Source organism: Falco punctatus (genome assembly GCF_963210335.1).
Source record: "Falco punctatus genome assembly, chromosome: 12".
In the NCBI taxonomy this organism is placed as follows: Eukaryota; Metazoa; Chordata; class Aves; order Falconiformes; family Falconidae; genus Falco; species Falco punctatus.
Window position 1 is genome coordinate 2,576,411 of NC_137592.1, and position 17,823 is coordinate 2,594,233.

General features: G+C 39.0%; 1 protein-coding gene across 4 annotated transcripts in view; it reads left to right on the forward strand.

The window, feature by feature from the left end:
• ACYP2 (acylphosphatase 2) overlaps positions 1-7,631 on the forward strand; it is a 42,840-nt gene extending 35,209 nt beyond the window's left edge. For 3 of the 4 annotated variants that reach the window (XM_080408390.1, XM_080408389.1, XM_080408391.1), the window contains one exon: positions 6,670-7,631. In XM_080408390.1, the coding sequence (XP_080264516.1) occupies positions 6,670-6,784 (115 nt within the window). In that variant the 3' untranslated portion in view covers positions 6,785-7,631. Of the gene's footprint in view, positions 1-761; positions 6,492-6,669 lie in introns of those variants that run through there. The other variant, XM_080408388.1, reaches the window with a different exon arrangement.
• Positions 7,632-17,823: the final 10,192 nt, after the last annotated feature.

A 17,823-nucleotide genomic window follows, 5' to 3' on the forward strand; every position in this document is an offset into this window, starting at 1 on the left:
TACTCCTCTTTGTTGGAACAAATTTCTGCAACATTGCTTATTTTTTTCTGATAAGATCTATAAAAGAAGCCAAATGTTACTTGCCTAATATGGTTTAAACAAAGAGGTATTTTGATAACTTTTTAATAAAAATACACTTCTTATGATCTCATGTTTAAGTAAATAATTGAATTCGACTTGAAGTTTTCAAAAATGGTCAATGGGAAAACCCACAACAGATCTTTGCATTGTATACAGGAAAACTTCAGCCTTGGTTTCATTCATTCTGGGATAGTTCCTACTGTTTAAGAGGTGAAGACATTTAATATACATTTGATATGAACAATAAAGTGAACTTGAGGTACATAGGGTTGAACTCTGTGCAAATGCAAAGTAGTAATGATCATTTTTACATGAAAAAATCTTGCCAATAACATACACAGTGTGGTGAACAATACCATACAAGTTTTTTCTCAAGTTTATAAATAGAAATGTGACACCCAAAGATGTATTTGGAGCTTATTCAGTATTGTCACACAATTTTTTTAACATATCGGATTCTGCTGATTTGCCCTTGCTGTTGATATTACTTTCAAATCGTACCTCAAAGAAAAGCTCATCATATATTCTCTAGAGAAATACTGGCCTTGAGTGCAGCAGGGTTTGATAGAAAATGAAGAAATATAAACAAATTAACAACATTCATCTGACAGCTGTGTTTAAAAATGCAAAGTCAAACACTAGTTTTGATTAAATATCTCTTTTCCCCCTTTCTAAAACAGTTACAGAACTTCTGCTAAATATTCAGAGGGCCAAGAAATTCCTGTTGTCAGGATGCCTGGAGGAGCTAGTGAACAGGCAGAAGCAGCAGCGCATGCAGTCTTCCCCACATCTACAGGCTCCAGCTCTATTCTGGGGCACCATGCCTACGCCTGAGCAGGTTGCTTCATTTCTAGCCCACCTACTTCTTGGCCTGTAGCCTTATACTACTGCTGGCATTCTCTTTTCCTTTTTTGTTTTAATCCTCTGAAGTGACCTGTCACTTGGCTTTAATTTGGTGGACTGTGGTGGGGTCATCCTAATAAATGTGCTAAAATTTCCCTCCCTTCTCTTGGCCTTGTTCTCCTAGTGCTCCTTCCCCCTTCCTTTGCAGGTATCTATATGCAAAAGGCACAGCCATGCAACGAAGTGCAGACCCCTGATCTTGACCTAGTGTGGGCTGCTGCTGGCAGTGGTTTTGGTGGTGTATCAGGCAGCAGGCACAACAGTTTAAAAACCACCCAGTGCCCTTTGCCTGAAGAGGTGCAGCACAGAGGGCCCTTGAGCAGAGCTTTAGAGGCAGCAGCTTTATGGCTTAGGTGGCTTCAGGTTTCTACCCCAAGCTAGAACCTAGTTTTGAGAGCTAATGAAAGTACAAGGAGCAGAGGATGAAAGCCAATAGGAGCAAGTCGACTGTACATATTGAGTCCTCTTGACCTAACCCTGCACCAGAATATTAGTGATTAGTCCCAGGATTCTCTCCAGGATCCCTCGTGTATTTTCTTCAGAACCAGTTTTCTTCACCTTACTAAGACATTGATTGCTTCTGCTAAATTAAAATGCTAATTGTGGTATGTTTTTTCAGGCCACACTGATTCAAATCATGTCAAAAGCTGGTATTTTCAAACACGCTTCTACCAAGGTTTTTATCCTTCCTGCTACTTTTCTACAACAACATTAAACCCTATACATTTTGTTTCCAGATTCCTATTTTACTATTAGGCTCTGGCAGCAGGAGCAGCGGTGTAGGGGACCATGGAATGGTTCTACAGTTAGCTATGAGTTATCTTTACTATGCAGGCTACTAGAAGCTTTACCTAGATGTGAATTTCAGGTTTATAAAAATTGGTTTCAAGTAAAATGTTCCTAGCCTTTACAATTGTAGAGAAAAGGTTGAAAACAATGGCTAAAGTTCTTCCCAAAAGCTCAGAAGCCAGACAGGAATGAAAAATTCCACATTTCTTATGCAAATATTTAAATATCAAGATTTATGAAAACTTGGCAGTACTGTTTAAGAATACGACAACGTTTTGGAGGTATTTTATAAATATTTGCAATCCTTGTCTATATGCTGTCACAGATGTAAATACAATCTTCAAAAAGCAACATTCTCCCCAGTATTTTATCCTAAACAAAGGGAAATAGAGTGTAAACAAACCAGTACCTTTATTTTCTCTCCTGCTAAGTAAAAGCAGACATTTCTCTTGTTCCACTGTAACTGACACTGTGGTTAAGGTGAAGAGAAACTTTCCTAAACTGTGCCCAGCTCTCCTGGTATCAATGCTGTAGGTCATTTTCAGGTCCATTTCTAGCACTATAGATGGTAAATTGCTTCACTCTCAGGATGGAATAGTTTGGATTTTTGCATACAACAAATGCAGAAGTGTCTGATCTGTATTGATGGTTCAATACAGAGTCTAGCACAGGAAAAATGGCATTGTTCTTTCACGTGCTTGCTTGGCATGCCTGCTGTGTAAAGATGCCAGCGCCTGCTTCTTCCTCCATCAGAGGTGCTGTTTCCTTATCAAAGCAGAAGATTTCAGTTGGAGAGTAATGCCAACCAAGGCTTTTATTTTAGGGAAATCAATATAGTGTAGATTTTAGTTAATAAATCTTACTCAGGGAAAACATAAAGCTACTCTACTGTCTGTAGTATTCAAAGTGCAGTGTTTTTAGGGCTGTGCTATCATTATCTTGTCTTACAGAGGTGAGGCTCCTTAAATAGTATTTCCAGGGAGCTCTTCAGAGTTTGACCTGGTCATGTTTCATTCTGACAAGTTAAGTTAGGCATCTTGCAAGAAAGATGCTTGCCTGGAAAAATATACACAGGCAGGCTACTTGTGCAAGGATCGAAATCGGGATGGTGCAAACCCAGCTCTTCAGACGTTGTTTTCTGATAATATGTTGACTGGAGAGAGCCCGTTGCCTGGGTAACAAGACAGAGCCGCTTGGCAAGGTTTGTTTCAGTTAATGAAATGATAAAAGGAAAAGAATGATAGATATGGTTGTTTTAAAGCCCAAGGAGTAAGCCACCATGACTATGGGTGTAGAGCAGGCGGGTAGGCTGGGCTGGGAAGCTGTCTCTGGCAGGCCGTCCTCGCCGGGCCGAGGAAGGAAAGCCCAGAAGGGTGAGAGAAGGTGCTCCCAGTTGCTCCAGTAACAAAGCCTGGTGTGCCCGCTCTGCTTGGGAATGCTGCTCAGCTTGGTTTTGGGGTACTGGTGTGAGCAGACCACCCAGGTGTGGCAGCGCACCGGCTGGGGTGGTTACTGGCTGGTGAGCTGTGGAGAAGCTTCCAGAAGGAGGTGGGTGGCCCACACTGGCTACAGCCAATTGTTGAGTGCCACCTGTCTGAATGAACCAGTCAGGTGGGTGTTCTCAGCCCTGTGGCGGGAGTGCCAGTAGCGTTGCATGCCCTGAGGAGAGACCCCGGGGCACCACGGGACCTGCCTGGCTTCTCCCCCGCGCAGCGAGGTTGTATACCGTGTAAATTGTAAATCATGATTAAAGTGCATGGGGGTCGGTCTAGTCCCTCCACTGCCAGCTTGAATGGTGAGGCTGGAGCATGGCCAAAGGCGGGTGCATGAACATGTGGTACTTCAGAAATAAAACATTGTAGGAAATAGCTCGTTGGAGATGAGCTCATGTTTCATACTTGAAGCAGCGTAGCTGTAAAACTTCCTTTAAAACTGAAGAGTAAGCTATATACTGTCCTGTCGCAGAGTAAAGGAATGTCCTCATTTGATTCAGACCTACCCCTTGTGACAAGTGAGGTGGAGGCTGTCTTTTCTCACTCCTGAAGAGAAGTGGGTAGCAGCAGTAAATGTTAAAATGGATGCTATAAATGGCAAGCTAAAAAACTTCAAAAAACTAGTAATTGTAGCTAATCTCTTACATACATTGGGTGATCTGAAATTCATGACAAGTGAAATAAAGCTAAGAAGGCTGAGTGAAGGAAGAGGAGAATACAGAACCTTTTCTTAATTCAGGCCTATTGATCTGAATACAAACGAAATATCAGAGGTGACATTTTCTGCTCTGTAGATAAATGAGGGAGCTGTAACTGTGTACTATGCTTTGCAAAGACTGATTTCCTGCTTTCTTAGCTTGTAAAAAAGCGTGCTGCTTCATACTGTTCAGTGAATGTTCTGTCGAGCAAAGTGAGGGAAGATCAATGAAGAAAGTCCTCTTGCAAAGTGTTAGCATCTCAATGAAGAAGTGAGCCCCTATAGTCATGCAAATCCCAGGTAAGGAGCAGTTCTGTCACACTTCCTTCTCTACTTCCTACATTAACGAAGGAATAAAATACATGCATCCTATAGTTTCCATGGAGCTGAATTTATTTATTGATTTTTTGTAATTTGTGCTTTGTCCTTATACATGTGAGAATATATGGAGTTGGCAATGAATGAAGTTTGCTCCGTGCAAAGCTTGCAGAGTTTCTTCGTTCATGCAGTGGAACTTGGGAATTGGAAGCAGCCATGGATGAATTTTGGTCTTGGGTCCAGTTGTGAAGGCTGAGCAAGGAATGTATTTCTTCTGGTTTTGTTCAGGACAAGGTCATCTTAAAAATGAGAAGAAAAGGAAGCAGTTTATTTACTTGTGGATATCACATTAGTCTTCTAAAAATAGCACAGATTATTTTAAGTATTTCAAGTACATGTTCTTTTTTCTCACTCGAGGACATCCAACTGTATTAGATACTTTTATGCTAAATAAAAAAGGGACTTTTCTGATATTTTTTTTTTATAATACGGAGCAAAATGTACTGGTCTGTTATGAGACTTCTTTCCTTCTGTTGAAATATCTGGTCTGCACTGGGCTCCAGTGCAGAGTGGATAGTTAGGTTCTTGCCTTTCACTCATGTACTCCTATTCCTGTGTTACACTCCTTGCTGGAAAGGCTTCATCATCTAGAACGGATGAGAAGGGAGGTTGTTCACAACATGAAGCAAAGAACAAATGGTGTGAAGGTGTATAAGCATCTGATGGAAATATTTATTAATTTTAGTTGCTGTGTACTATATTAAGGCTTGTCATACTTTGAACATGAGACTCATCTGGTTTGTGTTTTCTAGGAAGTTTTTATAGAAAGAGCCTCTTAGTGGTCAAATAGGAAAGAGCTCACATAGCTTTTTGACACTGCAAGACTGTAATCCACCAAGTGTTCTCCTAGGGTTACATTTCAGAATATGTGAGTAGAGGACATACCTGCTTTCCTAAGCATATCTATTTCTTCCTGATCAAGAGACTGTGTGTGGAGTTTCAAGAACAGTGTTGCTTGTGTAGGTTCTGAATGCAGGTGTGGAACAGTCTGTGCTAGTGATGAGACCAGTCTTATGAAGGACTAGCATGGTCTGGAGAAAATTACTTGTCTCTGCTAACCAGATAAGACATTTGAGACGTCTTGTGGTGTTATGCAATGTCAAATTGTCTAAAAAAATCTTTGTCACATAGGGTTTCTAACAACATACATTTCTATATATAAGGTGTGTTTTATTTACTAGCTCAAGGTAAGCAACCTCTATGCACAATTCTCATTATAAAGACATCAAAATTAAGTCCTGCTGCAAGAATATTGCATTTTAGAATGCCCAGTGTGATTTTGCAAAGGATTAATTACCTGTTAATAAGACAACTTTTATGGTCTTATATTGAAATGTGAATGAATAATGACATTTTCTAATACTAATCACAGTTGTGTATCTCTACCAGTTTATGCTTCATAAAGGTATTTATGTGGAAATATATTTCTCCTGAAATAAGGTATACTAAAATACTTTCTCTTTTCAATTTCTGAGACTTTACTACAACAGAAAATGCTGAGAAAGTATTTCTGGTAAATAAACCTCTCTAAAGAAGTGTTATGCACCTCTGTTTATCACACAATAGCTTATCACTACTGCAAATTAGCAAATTGCTGCAGGGATAGGAATATAGTGGATGTGCATGTAGGAGCAGCCATCATACTGTCAGCTTTCAGCCTTGGTTACTTTATGGTAATTTGTGTTCAATACAGTTTTCTCATGTACTGTGGAAGAAGGCAAGCCCCAGAATAATTAGAGATTGGATCATAATGCAAATACATGCAAAATCCCCACTTAAGAACACTTGTATAAAATTCAGTATTTATTACAATTTATTATTGCTTTGACATAATTTTGATTTTTGTTTGCTTTATGTCTTTTTGGTGGTTTTGAACTTATTTTCATTTCAGTTTCCACTTTTTTTTTTCATTGTCAAAGGGCAAACTGGCTGTTAATTATTTTTTTTCATAATATTTTTCAGTTATGAATGGCTTTAGGTCCTTGCTATAAGTATAGTATTGAATCTGCAAAGGTGCTTGTACCTGTTTTAATGCTATTAATAAGCACTTAAGAGGGATCATTACTGTAAATCTGCTTTAGTGTTTTATCAGATGTATTTTGATGTAATATTATGTAATGCTCTTTGAAATGCTGATACTTTTTAAACAGTTTGTTTTGCTGTTAATGGAGAAAGGGAAGCAAAACAGAAAAGAACTAAACATATTTCAGGTAGTTATCTCGCCAGAAGGCTGCTTTTTATGGATCTTAACAAAAAAAGGTGTGACAGGACATGAAATCCCACATGTGCCGTTCTTCATATGCTAACCCTCTCTTATTTTTCTTGCAGGAAATCATGGCTGAGTAAAGTTGGAAGCCCAAGTTCTCGCATAGATCGAACAAATTTTTCCAATGAAAAGGAGATTTCCAAGCTTGACTTCTCAGGATTTAGCACTAGATACTAACAGAAGAAAACATCACTAAGCACAAAACGTTTCCGCTGCATGAAATTTTCTGTGCCTCCTTACAGTGTCACAAGAGCATTCGGATGCTTTCTGTGCTAGAGATAATATAAACGGTCCCTGTTCACATGAAGTAGGAATTCTTAGTTGATGTAATTGAACGTTTAACACATGAATGTAAATAGCTAGTCTCTAAAATGCCAACATATAATTTATTGCATCTATAAAGCTAGATAAATCGTTAAAAGTGTCAGTGATTATTTGTGCACAATGAGACTTGTTATATATAACCATATGGCATCTAATCTTTACACTGTGATTCATAATTTTGAATGAAAATAATGCATTTCTGTTCTACTGTTTGTAATCTCACCAAAAATACTTAACTACAGAGCTGGACCACAGATCTATTGTGGCAGCTCTGTATTATAGATCATGTTGTTTGTGATAATTAAAATACAGTGGTAATTTAAATATATACTGCCTTAAACTAAGATTATCTAACCAGCTCTGGTTTAAAGTTCTCTATAATAACGCAAATAAGTCTTCAAACAAGATGATGAAATATGTGATCTCTCACCCCTTTTTCGTCTTCTACCTACAGCTTGCATATATACTGACTATAAAGGATGTTTTGATCATTTTGCTCTTTTGATGTTCTTACTAACATTGAAGATTTCAGTTATTTTCCTTGTGGATGCGTATTTGCGCCCTAGTTAAGAATGTGTGTTGGAACCTGACTCAATGTGATGCACCCGCATATATGAATGATATCAAGTACATGGAAGGTCCTGAGAAACTTGAGTTATGTGGTTACAATAAATACTGGATAATTCTTTGTAGTATTGGATCTAGTTCTCATATGTAGTGCTCTTTTCACAGGCACCAAGTAGTCTGTCAGGGCCGGAACAGACCTGTATCCTCACTTCTAGAGTAATTCTGTGTCAGGATTAGTACATGCTGGAAGACTTTGGTTAGATCTCTGATGTATCCAAGCGGGCACCTGTGTGATGCAGCAGTACTCCCAGTTAACCAAGGTTGGTGTGTTCATGCTGTGATGGAGGCTTACACTGTAAGTCCCTGTGAGGCGTGTGTGATAATAAAGCACATGAATACTGCAGGAATGTGACACATGGCCTCAGGTTGGCTCAGGCATGGGCAGAGCCTGGGCTGTATCCTCTAAGAATGCCCTTCATGAGGACATTTAACCTGGTATTTCTGCTAGCTGCTCTGTACCCTTGCTAAGGACAGGTAGTGTCAATTTAGGCAACATCCTCAAGTTTGTGGTTAACTTTTTTTTAATTTCAGGAAAGGACTTAACTTAAGCATTGTGCTTTTTCATCTGTGCAGAGCAAGATGTGCATAGAAGGGTATTTCAACTGACTACTAGATTTATTTTCACTGGGCCTTTGTGCATTAAGCAGTAAAATCTCCCCTCTAGAATTTGCAGGAGTTATTTATAAGTTGTTATAGTTCAAACTGCGCTTGACTTCTGTGATTATACACAAGAATCCTCTGTTAAAGTGTCAATAACTCTTGGTCAACTTGAATGGTAAATGGCAAAGTTCAAGTGTAGCGGTAGCTCAATAGCTGTTACATCCTCTCTGAAAATTGTATCCTGCTGAACAGTAGTTTGCATTTTCCTTGAAGCTACCTGGCAGGAGATACCCCCTCGGTCAAAGGCTTTTCCAGCCAAGTTGCTTTGCTCATATTTTGAGCAACAAAGATAGAGAAAAGCAGAAAACAAATGGGACATTAGATACACAGGAAGAGCAGCCAAAGATGAAATTCTTTTGTTGATGTGTTGACATGGGTGGAGCTGGATGCTTATGAGGACTCAGTAATTTTACCCTGACTCCACTAGAAATGCAAGGCTTGGGGAGGGGGAGGCAGCCATCTAAAGTGCTCATTTTATGGGAGAGAAAATGTGCAAGTAGAGAACTTTCTCAAAGTTGAAAGACGAAGAACTGTGTCTAACTTTCTGACATATTGAAAATCAAGAAAATATTTGAAGTTTTGATATGAGCTCTACACCAAGGACTTTAGAATGCTTTTGCCAACCTAGTAGTATTTTGGCAGAAGTTATTAAATATAATTCCTGTAATATGTGGCCTGTATGCTGTAGGCTAGATCTCTTGTTGCATCTATGTCACAAGGTGGGGTTTTGTTCTGTCTGTGTGATAACACTTGGCATCTGCTTTTATGCTTGATTTGAGTCTATTTGATGAAGAGGTTGATTCTGGAATACATCTGTAACCTTCCTCTTTGTTTGTGAGTCAGCAATACTGATGTTTTCTGTTTTTAAATGCACGTCCCTAACATCAGTGATATGACAAGGGGCAAAAAATACATGCAGGTTCTCTAGTGAGTTTAGCTCTGAGTGTTTTTGACATTCAAACCTAAAATACATGTACTTTGTGTGGTGCCGTCATGTATTTAACAGTTTCCTAACAGTAATAAATAAATTGCTCACAGTATGCTTTTCATTCTTGGAAGTTAAGGTTTTGCTGAGCAAATAAGCATTACATGTGTGTTGATGTTTCCCAGAAACCCTGGGCAGTTTTTTTTGGAGGAGAAGGGAATAAGTATGATATTCCATAGCTTTAGAGTTTTGGAAACTCTTGTAGCTGGTTGTACTTCTAACACAGAGAATTTTCTGAAGTGAATAGAGTTCCAAGGGGCAAAGGGATCTTGTCCATTATGCTTTCTCATTCTAGCTGAAGGTGGCGGCCCAAGATGGTGCCAAGGTTAACAATAATGCATAATATAGAGGGGGGGGGAAAGTACGTCCTTGTGAATTTAGGGGTTACTGAGGCCAAAGCCCATCTGTTATCAAGCTGAGGAATTAATACTTGACTTAATGAGGCCTGCTAGCATCCGGATGTGTGGCCATGGAGAAATACCTTTACAGACATTTTAAGTTCCTTTTACATTGCACTGAAATCACACTTCAATGCATCATATATCTGTTCTTAACTGTGTTGCATATACATGTTTTATTCATGGAAATGCCTGCAGTACAGTTAGGATCCTGTATTTGGCGAGGCATATAGCTAGCTTGAAGTAGCTTGCTTTATGCAACAGGAAATATTTGATTTGCACGAAGTGGCACCTGCCTTAATTGTGGGTAAATACAAACTTGTAGGACTCTTGCCCAGGTGATCAGCAGCAATAAGCAAATAACCCTGCATCTCCTTGGAGGTATGCTGCACACAAAATGGAGGGTTGTACTGACTGCAAGAAAGAAAATAGATTGAAGTTTGTAGTTGAAGTTGAGATGGTGTTGTCAAAAACACGTTGAAAAGAAGTAGTCTAGAAGACAGTGTGTCATTGTTGCTCTCCTGAAAAGGCTATTATAAGTGAACAGATACCAGTTTGTTTTTTATAACTTGGGTGACTTTTTCCAATCCAGATATTTGAAGACTGTTCAAAATAACTTCTGTTCGCTGTTTGAAGGGTCCTTCAGATTGAGGCAGGATGCAGCCCTATAGTCCAGGCAGCTCAGGGCTTAATGGTGAGCCTGTGGCATAGCAGGAGATAGCGGTAACTTCCATCTGTCAGCTTCCTGGGGAGGCTAGCGAGGCTGGCCTATGTGCTGGTGAATTCAGGGGTTCTGAAGTTGGATGAAGAGCTTGTTGGAGGAATTGGATGCGTCTGGGCATGCAGACACCTTCACATTTGGGGACAGTGGAGCCTTCTGTAGAATGTGGTTGCTTGGAAGTATTTTTTCATGTTGCAAGTTACATGTTGTTGTGTTACTGCTACTGATGGATGTTTTCTTGCACTGCACGCATTAATCTTCTAATCTTACTTAATCTTCAGATTCTGTTAAAATATCATGAGTCCAAGAATCATCTAATTTGTGGACAATACAGTGTGTACAGAATATCAGTGTAGTATCTCCAGATTTAATGGAAACATCTCACTGATTTTGAAGAGCCAAGGAATTCCAATGGTAAGATAGAAAAAAAAATGCAAGAACAATTGGCTAATTAGACATCAAAACTGAGCTGATGACTTTTTCCTCTTCTACTACACACTAATGTCACTCGGTTATAACTGTAGATATCTGTTAATTTTATTTTGACTTGTTTTTTTAAAATGCGGTGCAGCAAGAATGAATGATACGTAGGCCAGCTCCATTCTTGCTGTAAGTAGAAACAGTTTCTACTTACATAAAGAGTTGAGACTTCAGGAAGTCTGTTCCCACTATTTCCAAGTCATGTGTGAATGCTAGACAATGCTGACTTTCTTGAAGGAAAGTTTTGTGCCTGACTTCTAGTCTACTATAATTTAGGAAAGTTCGTTAAACCTTAAGACCAGGCATGTTAATTGAAATTGGAGCTTAACTCCTAATGGCCAGACAATTTCAAAAATTTATGGGTTTCTTAATATTAGATTAAAGAATAAAAAAATTAAATCTTCCCTAAGCAGTGAACAGAATGAGAGCATTCTGCCTCATCAGGAATGATGTAATCTTGTATTACTCAATTTACCCTCAATACTTAGTGCTGTAATGCAGAATAGGAATGTTCTGCTATACCTACTCATTCTTGAGTCTTCATACAGAGCCAAGGATGATAGTATCTCCTGCCATACTTTCTCTTATGTGACACCAATCTGTCACTTTTTATTTTCTTGATATCCTCTGGAGCTGCTTTTCTTGGCTGGCTTTCTTCTTAGAAAACGGTATGCATGTTTGCTGGAATCCTTTTACTAGACAGAATGAACTGGCTTAGTCAGGAGAGCTTAGTGATTAATGCATAGCTACGTACTGCTACCTGCTGAAAGTACTCTAACTTGAAGGGAATGCTGAAATGAAAGACGAAGAGGGCAAAAACTGGGGTATACTATAACTTTTTTAACAAATCTGTTTATATAAGGGTGATGCTGTAAGATGGAATTTCTGTAGTGTTCATTCTTCAAGGCTCCTCACAGTACCTTGTGTAGTGGATAGGAGTACTAGTATTAGAGTCAGAAGTTATTTCTGCATCAAAACTAAAAGCCATTGCACAGACAAAATAACTCTGCTTGCCCCAATTCATTTGATGCTAATACTGACGTAACTGAGTAAGAAATACTGAAATGGAAGATCAGAGAAGGAGCAACCTCACATTTGGTTGAAAGGGCTGCAGAAATGGATTGAAAGATATTGCTAGTCAAAATTTGAGAATGGTTTATGTATGAGGATACTAGTTGTCTTCTGCAATCAGGTGATATTTCTATAATAGTTAATATACAATATACATAATACAAATACATAAAAATATCTTCCCATGAATTGCTTCATAAATCAGTTCTGAAATGTAACTGTCCACATCAGAAGGTGGCAGCATGAAGAATTACACCCTAAATGGCATTAATGTGGAGGAGTATGAGAAGTTTGACCCAGTCTCACCAGAGAAGAGATCTGCTTGTTTGAAAAGGTGCTGTGGGCTCTTTTGTAGCTGTGCGAGTAGCTTCTTGGGGTTAACTAATGCCCATGATTCCTCTATTTTAGAAATAGGAAAGTGTTGAAATGTTTCTTTTTGCATTTAAGCTTTTTCCTGAATGTGGGCAATAGGCCTTAAGCCATGTTTTTGATTCACAGACATTTGACCAATGTCAAGAAGTAAATTTTGTCAGTCATAACCATGCACTGGTGTCTAGCCCAGACAACAGGGATAATGCCCTTTAGGCTTTTTGAGACCAATTCTTTCCTGGATATGATACACACAGCACACTAAGCCCAGGCTGAATTAGAGGTATACCCAGAATCCCGAGGTTTCTCCATTAGCTGAAAGGTAACCTGGCATTCACTTGTATTTGGCAGGGAGATAACAAAACAAACAGTGGAGAGACACAAGTTCTGTCCTTGAGGCACTAACATGTTCCATTGGAACACTGCCACGGACTTCAGTGAGAACAGTAATTGGTCATGCAACTGGAGGAACACGACCAGGCAAGGAAATGCATTATTAATGGGACAGTGTTTGAAAAGTGGTAGATAAGATAAAGACACTAAGTCACTTTCTAGCTTTGTTTTTTCCTACTTAAAGAAGTATCGCTGTGGCTTCAGGAACATTATAAAAGCCTGAACTTTCTTGCATGAAGTTCACCACTTGAAAACATGCCAGATACTGCACAATCCCAAGCAAACAAGTAATTACCAATTTGCAGTTAAAAGCTGTTCTGCAAAGAGTGGGAGCAGAGATAGGCGGATACTTAGAACCCTGCAAAGCATTAATAGTAGTAACAATGAAATTCCAGCTGAGGCATAGGGGTGGTAAACAGCAAGGAAGGGTACACAGACTGGACTTCTTAAAAGCTCAACATGGAGAAATTTACCTGAAGTTAGTTGTTTGGATCTGTGATTAGTGATGTAACTGGAAACCAGTTCTTGGTGAGCAGCATAAAGAGAAAAGGGCTAGCTGGGGAAGAGGATCTCAGCAGAAGAGGTCCTACCTTGAAGGAGTCCTTGAGCTTGAGAAGTCATTCAGGAGCAAAAGCTGAGGAGATAACATTTGGAGCATAAAGAGAGGTCAAAATAACATATCAACTTTTAAGAATCATCTGTTCAGCTGGCTGCCTTTTTGGTGCTCTGGGCAGATTACAGATTAGACTTACTGGGAGTTGTATACAACTGTTCACTGATACTTTGTAGTTTTTTCCCTCTTCAAAAGCCACTAGCCTCAAGATTTCTATGACATATAGTACTGAACTGTACAACTAGTGTACTGCTGAGCAGCTTGCTTTACTTGGGAGGAGAAATCTTAGTACCCCGTAGGAAAATACATGTGAATTGTGGTGGGTCTCTCCAGATAAGGGAGGGGCTCACAGTAACATCTCCTAGCAGAAATAACCATGTCTGCAGTCTGGAAATAGGCAGACAAAAAATTTGCAGACCAAGTTAAAACTAGTTAATGACCCACTATATAACTCAGAGGAAAAAAAAAAAACAAAACGACAAACCACCACCAACTGTTCAGTTATCTAAGTTTGCTGACACTTTCAAAACAAAATGATGACTAAATAGTAATGTGTACTCCAAAGAATGAGTGATATACCAAGATGAATAGGATTTAGGCACTATTTATCACAGTTAAGCCATAGCCTGAATACCATAATGCTGATTACTTAAATTCATTATGCAGACAGTATAATCTAGCAGTCAGTAATGTGCCTGTGAGAAGGAAGAAACTATTTCTGTTGTTTTAAACTGAATTGTAGGCAGAGATTGATTGACATGATTGTGCTTTCTCTTATTTCTAAGATATGATACTAACATTGGTAACAATGCTTTTATCTGAATTGAAGTCCATTAAACCCACTGAATTCTTATATTCCACTGTTAAAAGTATTTAGAAGAACTGTGAAATTCACACGGCTGATGAAAGACCAAAGGTGGAAAATGGGTCCTTCAGTAACATGACATTTCACCTAGTCTGAAGCTGATGTTTGTCAAACTGAGAAGTGCATTTTTTCATTCTTCTACACGTAGCTCTTCAAGTTTGCTGGATCCAGAGAATATGCAATGTTTGTGATAAATGCCTTCCCAAAGCTTTCCTGCCTAGAACCACCAGATGAATGACAATACTTAGTGCCTTTCAACTTCCAGTCATGGAACTACTTTATCAAAGGTAGGAAGTGTGATTTGCCCTGTGTGGAAGCTAAGGCACAGAAACATTAGAAGTTCTGGTTTAGATAGTAATTTCAGCTGTAAAAAGGGATCTTTATACCTTTGCAGCCCTTAGACTTTGGAATTGTGCTGTTCATTCAGCACCAAGGTGCAGGTTAGGAAGAGAGCCTAGTACCTTCATAAGCAAGACTTGAGCAAACTGTTGTATACTTGCACTTAATGGATATAGTGGTATGTCCCTCTACATATAAAACACGTTGGTGATGCTTGCATCATTTCTGTTCAAATAGCTGGCAGTGCATGGGTGCACTACCAGCTTCTATTTGTGACCACTTTGTCCTGTGGAATAAACAATAATGCATTTCTATGGTGTTAATACTCACTCCTGAGATTCTTCTGAGCAGAGTGTTACAGCTCTGGACACAATTTTTTGTAGAAATTATTATGTATGAAAAAAAAAATTTGTCCTGACCTAGCCATAAAATGTAGTCCTCGGGTGGTAGGAAATGTTGCACTTCTGACCTGTGCTTTTCTTCAGTGGAAATCCTGTAGTATTTTGGGAAGAAAAAGAAGGTACAGAAATAGCCACAACTCCTGAAATTTTTGACTTGGTCAAGGTATGTTTAAAATGCACATGTGTTCTGAATGAACTAACTTAATTGTTCTGAAAATACCAAGGTGACAGTTCTGCCTGTGAGAAATGCCAACAGGTTTTCAGCCAGGTGAAAAGGGCAGATCCTAATGGGTAAGGCCGGCAGTGCTTATTTTGGTGCTTATACTATCTAATACCAAAGTAAATTAGCCAAGTGTTTTATATACACATGCAGGGTGAGCTGCAGTGGCTGCTTTTAAATTTTCAGACAGTTTGTGGTACAACTGAACGCTAGGAGCTATTTTAGTGTCTGATGTAATGGCTAGTGAATCACTTCAGTGTTGCATCTTCAAATATAGCATTGGGTTAAAGAGAATTGGAAGAATTGTGTTGTATGCCTAATGAATCCCTCTTATGTCAGCAGTGCAAAGTTTCACCTTCTGTTTCTAGGTGATGTACTTTCCCTCCCGCCCAGCCCTGACCAGTTTCCTTTAAGTCAGGCACATGCCATCCTTTTTATCCTGTTGGCAAGAAAGTAGTGAGAAGGGGAAGACATAAAGCCCAGTAGCAAACCAGCTTCCTATCTGGCAGCTCTGCTGACCAGCAGCTTTTTTCCTCTGAGTAGCACTCCCAACTCACTGGTTGCATTTTTAAATTTTTAGGTAGTATTAATGAAGTGCAGGGAACAAAATCGCATATGAAAGCAGATTTTTTTTTTTTTTTAATGTTCTCTTTCCTTTTTTCTGAAAGACATAGCCAGGACTTATTTGCATTTTTAAAAAACTGTTTGGGGGAGAATGGAGACATTAAAAGCTGTAGTGGATATGACATGGCTGTGATAATTAACATGATACAGACTTGCCTTGAAGCAAATAGACATAGAAATCCAAGTTGTGTTCAGTCCCTAGGAGAAGAGCCTGGATATGTTATTTTGCTTTGTAGCAAGCCCATAGGGTAAGATTTTTTGAGTGGTCTAAAGGAGCCAGTTTGCAGAACCGGGGCCATTTGGCTAGAAATCTAACAACTATCAGTTTTGAAGAACCTTAGCAATAATGTATTATCTATGCTGTCACTGCAGAGCAGAAGAGAAAAAATGGATTTTTCTCTGTGCTTCCACTGCAATACAGGATGCATTAACTTCTGGAAACTAGGAGGCAGAATAAGATGCTCGTATTCACTGAAATAAAAAGACGAGATGCCAGCTCTACATTATTTAGTATCAAAGCTGATGCATCTAATAAAAGAACAAGGGAAAATACCCTCTGAATTTTCAAAATATGCTTTCATTCAGACAGTAAACAAAATAGATGCAGGTCTTTGATTTGTGGTTATGAGAAAAATGCCTTATAACAACCTATTTAAAAGTAACCTGAAGCAGCAACTAAACTAATGCAACTGAAACAAGTATTCAGAAAGAAAAAGAAATTTCCCTGCTAACTATTAGAGGAATCTTTACTACTTTACTCGTGCTGCCACACCTAATATCAGTGTATTTTTTGGTCTTGATTAGTACATGTAATACTTGCTGCTCAATGGTTAATGGGCTACTTGGTTATGCTGCTGTGTATCACAGTTGTTATAGATAATGCTCGTCTTAACAAGAGAAATCTTACCAATTTACTGCTTCGCACTTTCCCACTAATTTTTTTCCTCAAAATCTTTTCATATTTTGAACATCTGAGCTGCGATCCATCTGTCTGACAGAGATGTTTATTCTTAGTTCAAGATGGAATTTTAGACTTCTGTTTCTTAGTTACCATTTTCCTTCACCCAAGACCTATATGCTCGGATGTATGATATTGACAACCTAAAACTTCAAGTGGAGCAACTTAAAGAACTGAAGCACTTTAAGCAGCTAGATGTCCTTTGAAATACATTGCCAAACTGTATCTTGATGGTAGCTGCAGCATAAAGTGTGAGGACTGTTTACAGGCTTTTCTGCGCTGAGCTGCTTCCTTTTTTTCTTTTTTTTTTCCCCCAGTTCTTTCTTGCTTCAGATTAGATTTGTCATATCCTAATAGCTAATTCCAAGACACTCCCTTCTTGACAGTCTTTTTTAGTTCCCTTGAGTCTGAGGTCAGCTAGAGTTTTATAGTCTGACTCTCAGAAACCTTTGTATCTCTCCTCTGTCCCTCTGGGATTTGTCTTTCCATTTTATTTCAGGCTTTCACCACTGATACAGCTCCCTGTATAATGCTAATCCAGGAACAGCCTTATATTTCTTCCACTCCTCATTCTCTCCTCTAGCTATTCCATTTTAGCTGATAGTGATCGCTAATAGCTTAGGCTCCTCTTTGTGCTGTAGTTAGTCTCTTGCAGAAGTCCTGCCTCAACAGCCACACTCCATTGGATGCTTGGGGGTGATACTTCCTGACAGCGTGACACCACTGGGGATTGCATTACCCAGGCATGCGGAAAAGAGAAAGTGCCTGTCTAGCCTAATAAAATAAACACAAGTAGAAAAATACAAGCCAGAGGTAGAGCTAGGGCTGCACTCATGAATCCCAATATAGGCTTCCGCTTCAAAAAGCCTTCCCTACATAAGTATCTTTAATATAGTCTCTGGCTTCACGTTATTTTTCTTAAAGAAAATGCTAGGAAAAGGAGCTTTGCTTGGATCAATATATCTTATCCCTTTCATCAGGGCACAGTGTGTGCTGCGTTTCTTGCAGGGGGAGGCTTTGGAGGATGCACCCCAAATAGGGGAAAATTGTAATGGCAAATTACAAATGTTTTACATAACCAGTTCATAAGTAAAATGCTGAATTGGGCATTACCGTGTCATAACATATGCCACAACTGTAACTACGGGTAGATAAAAGGTAGCTCTGG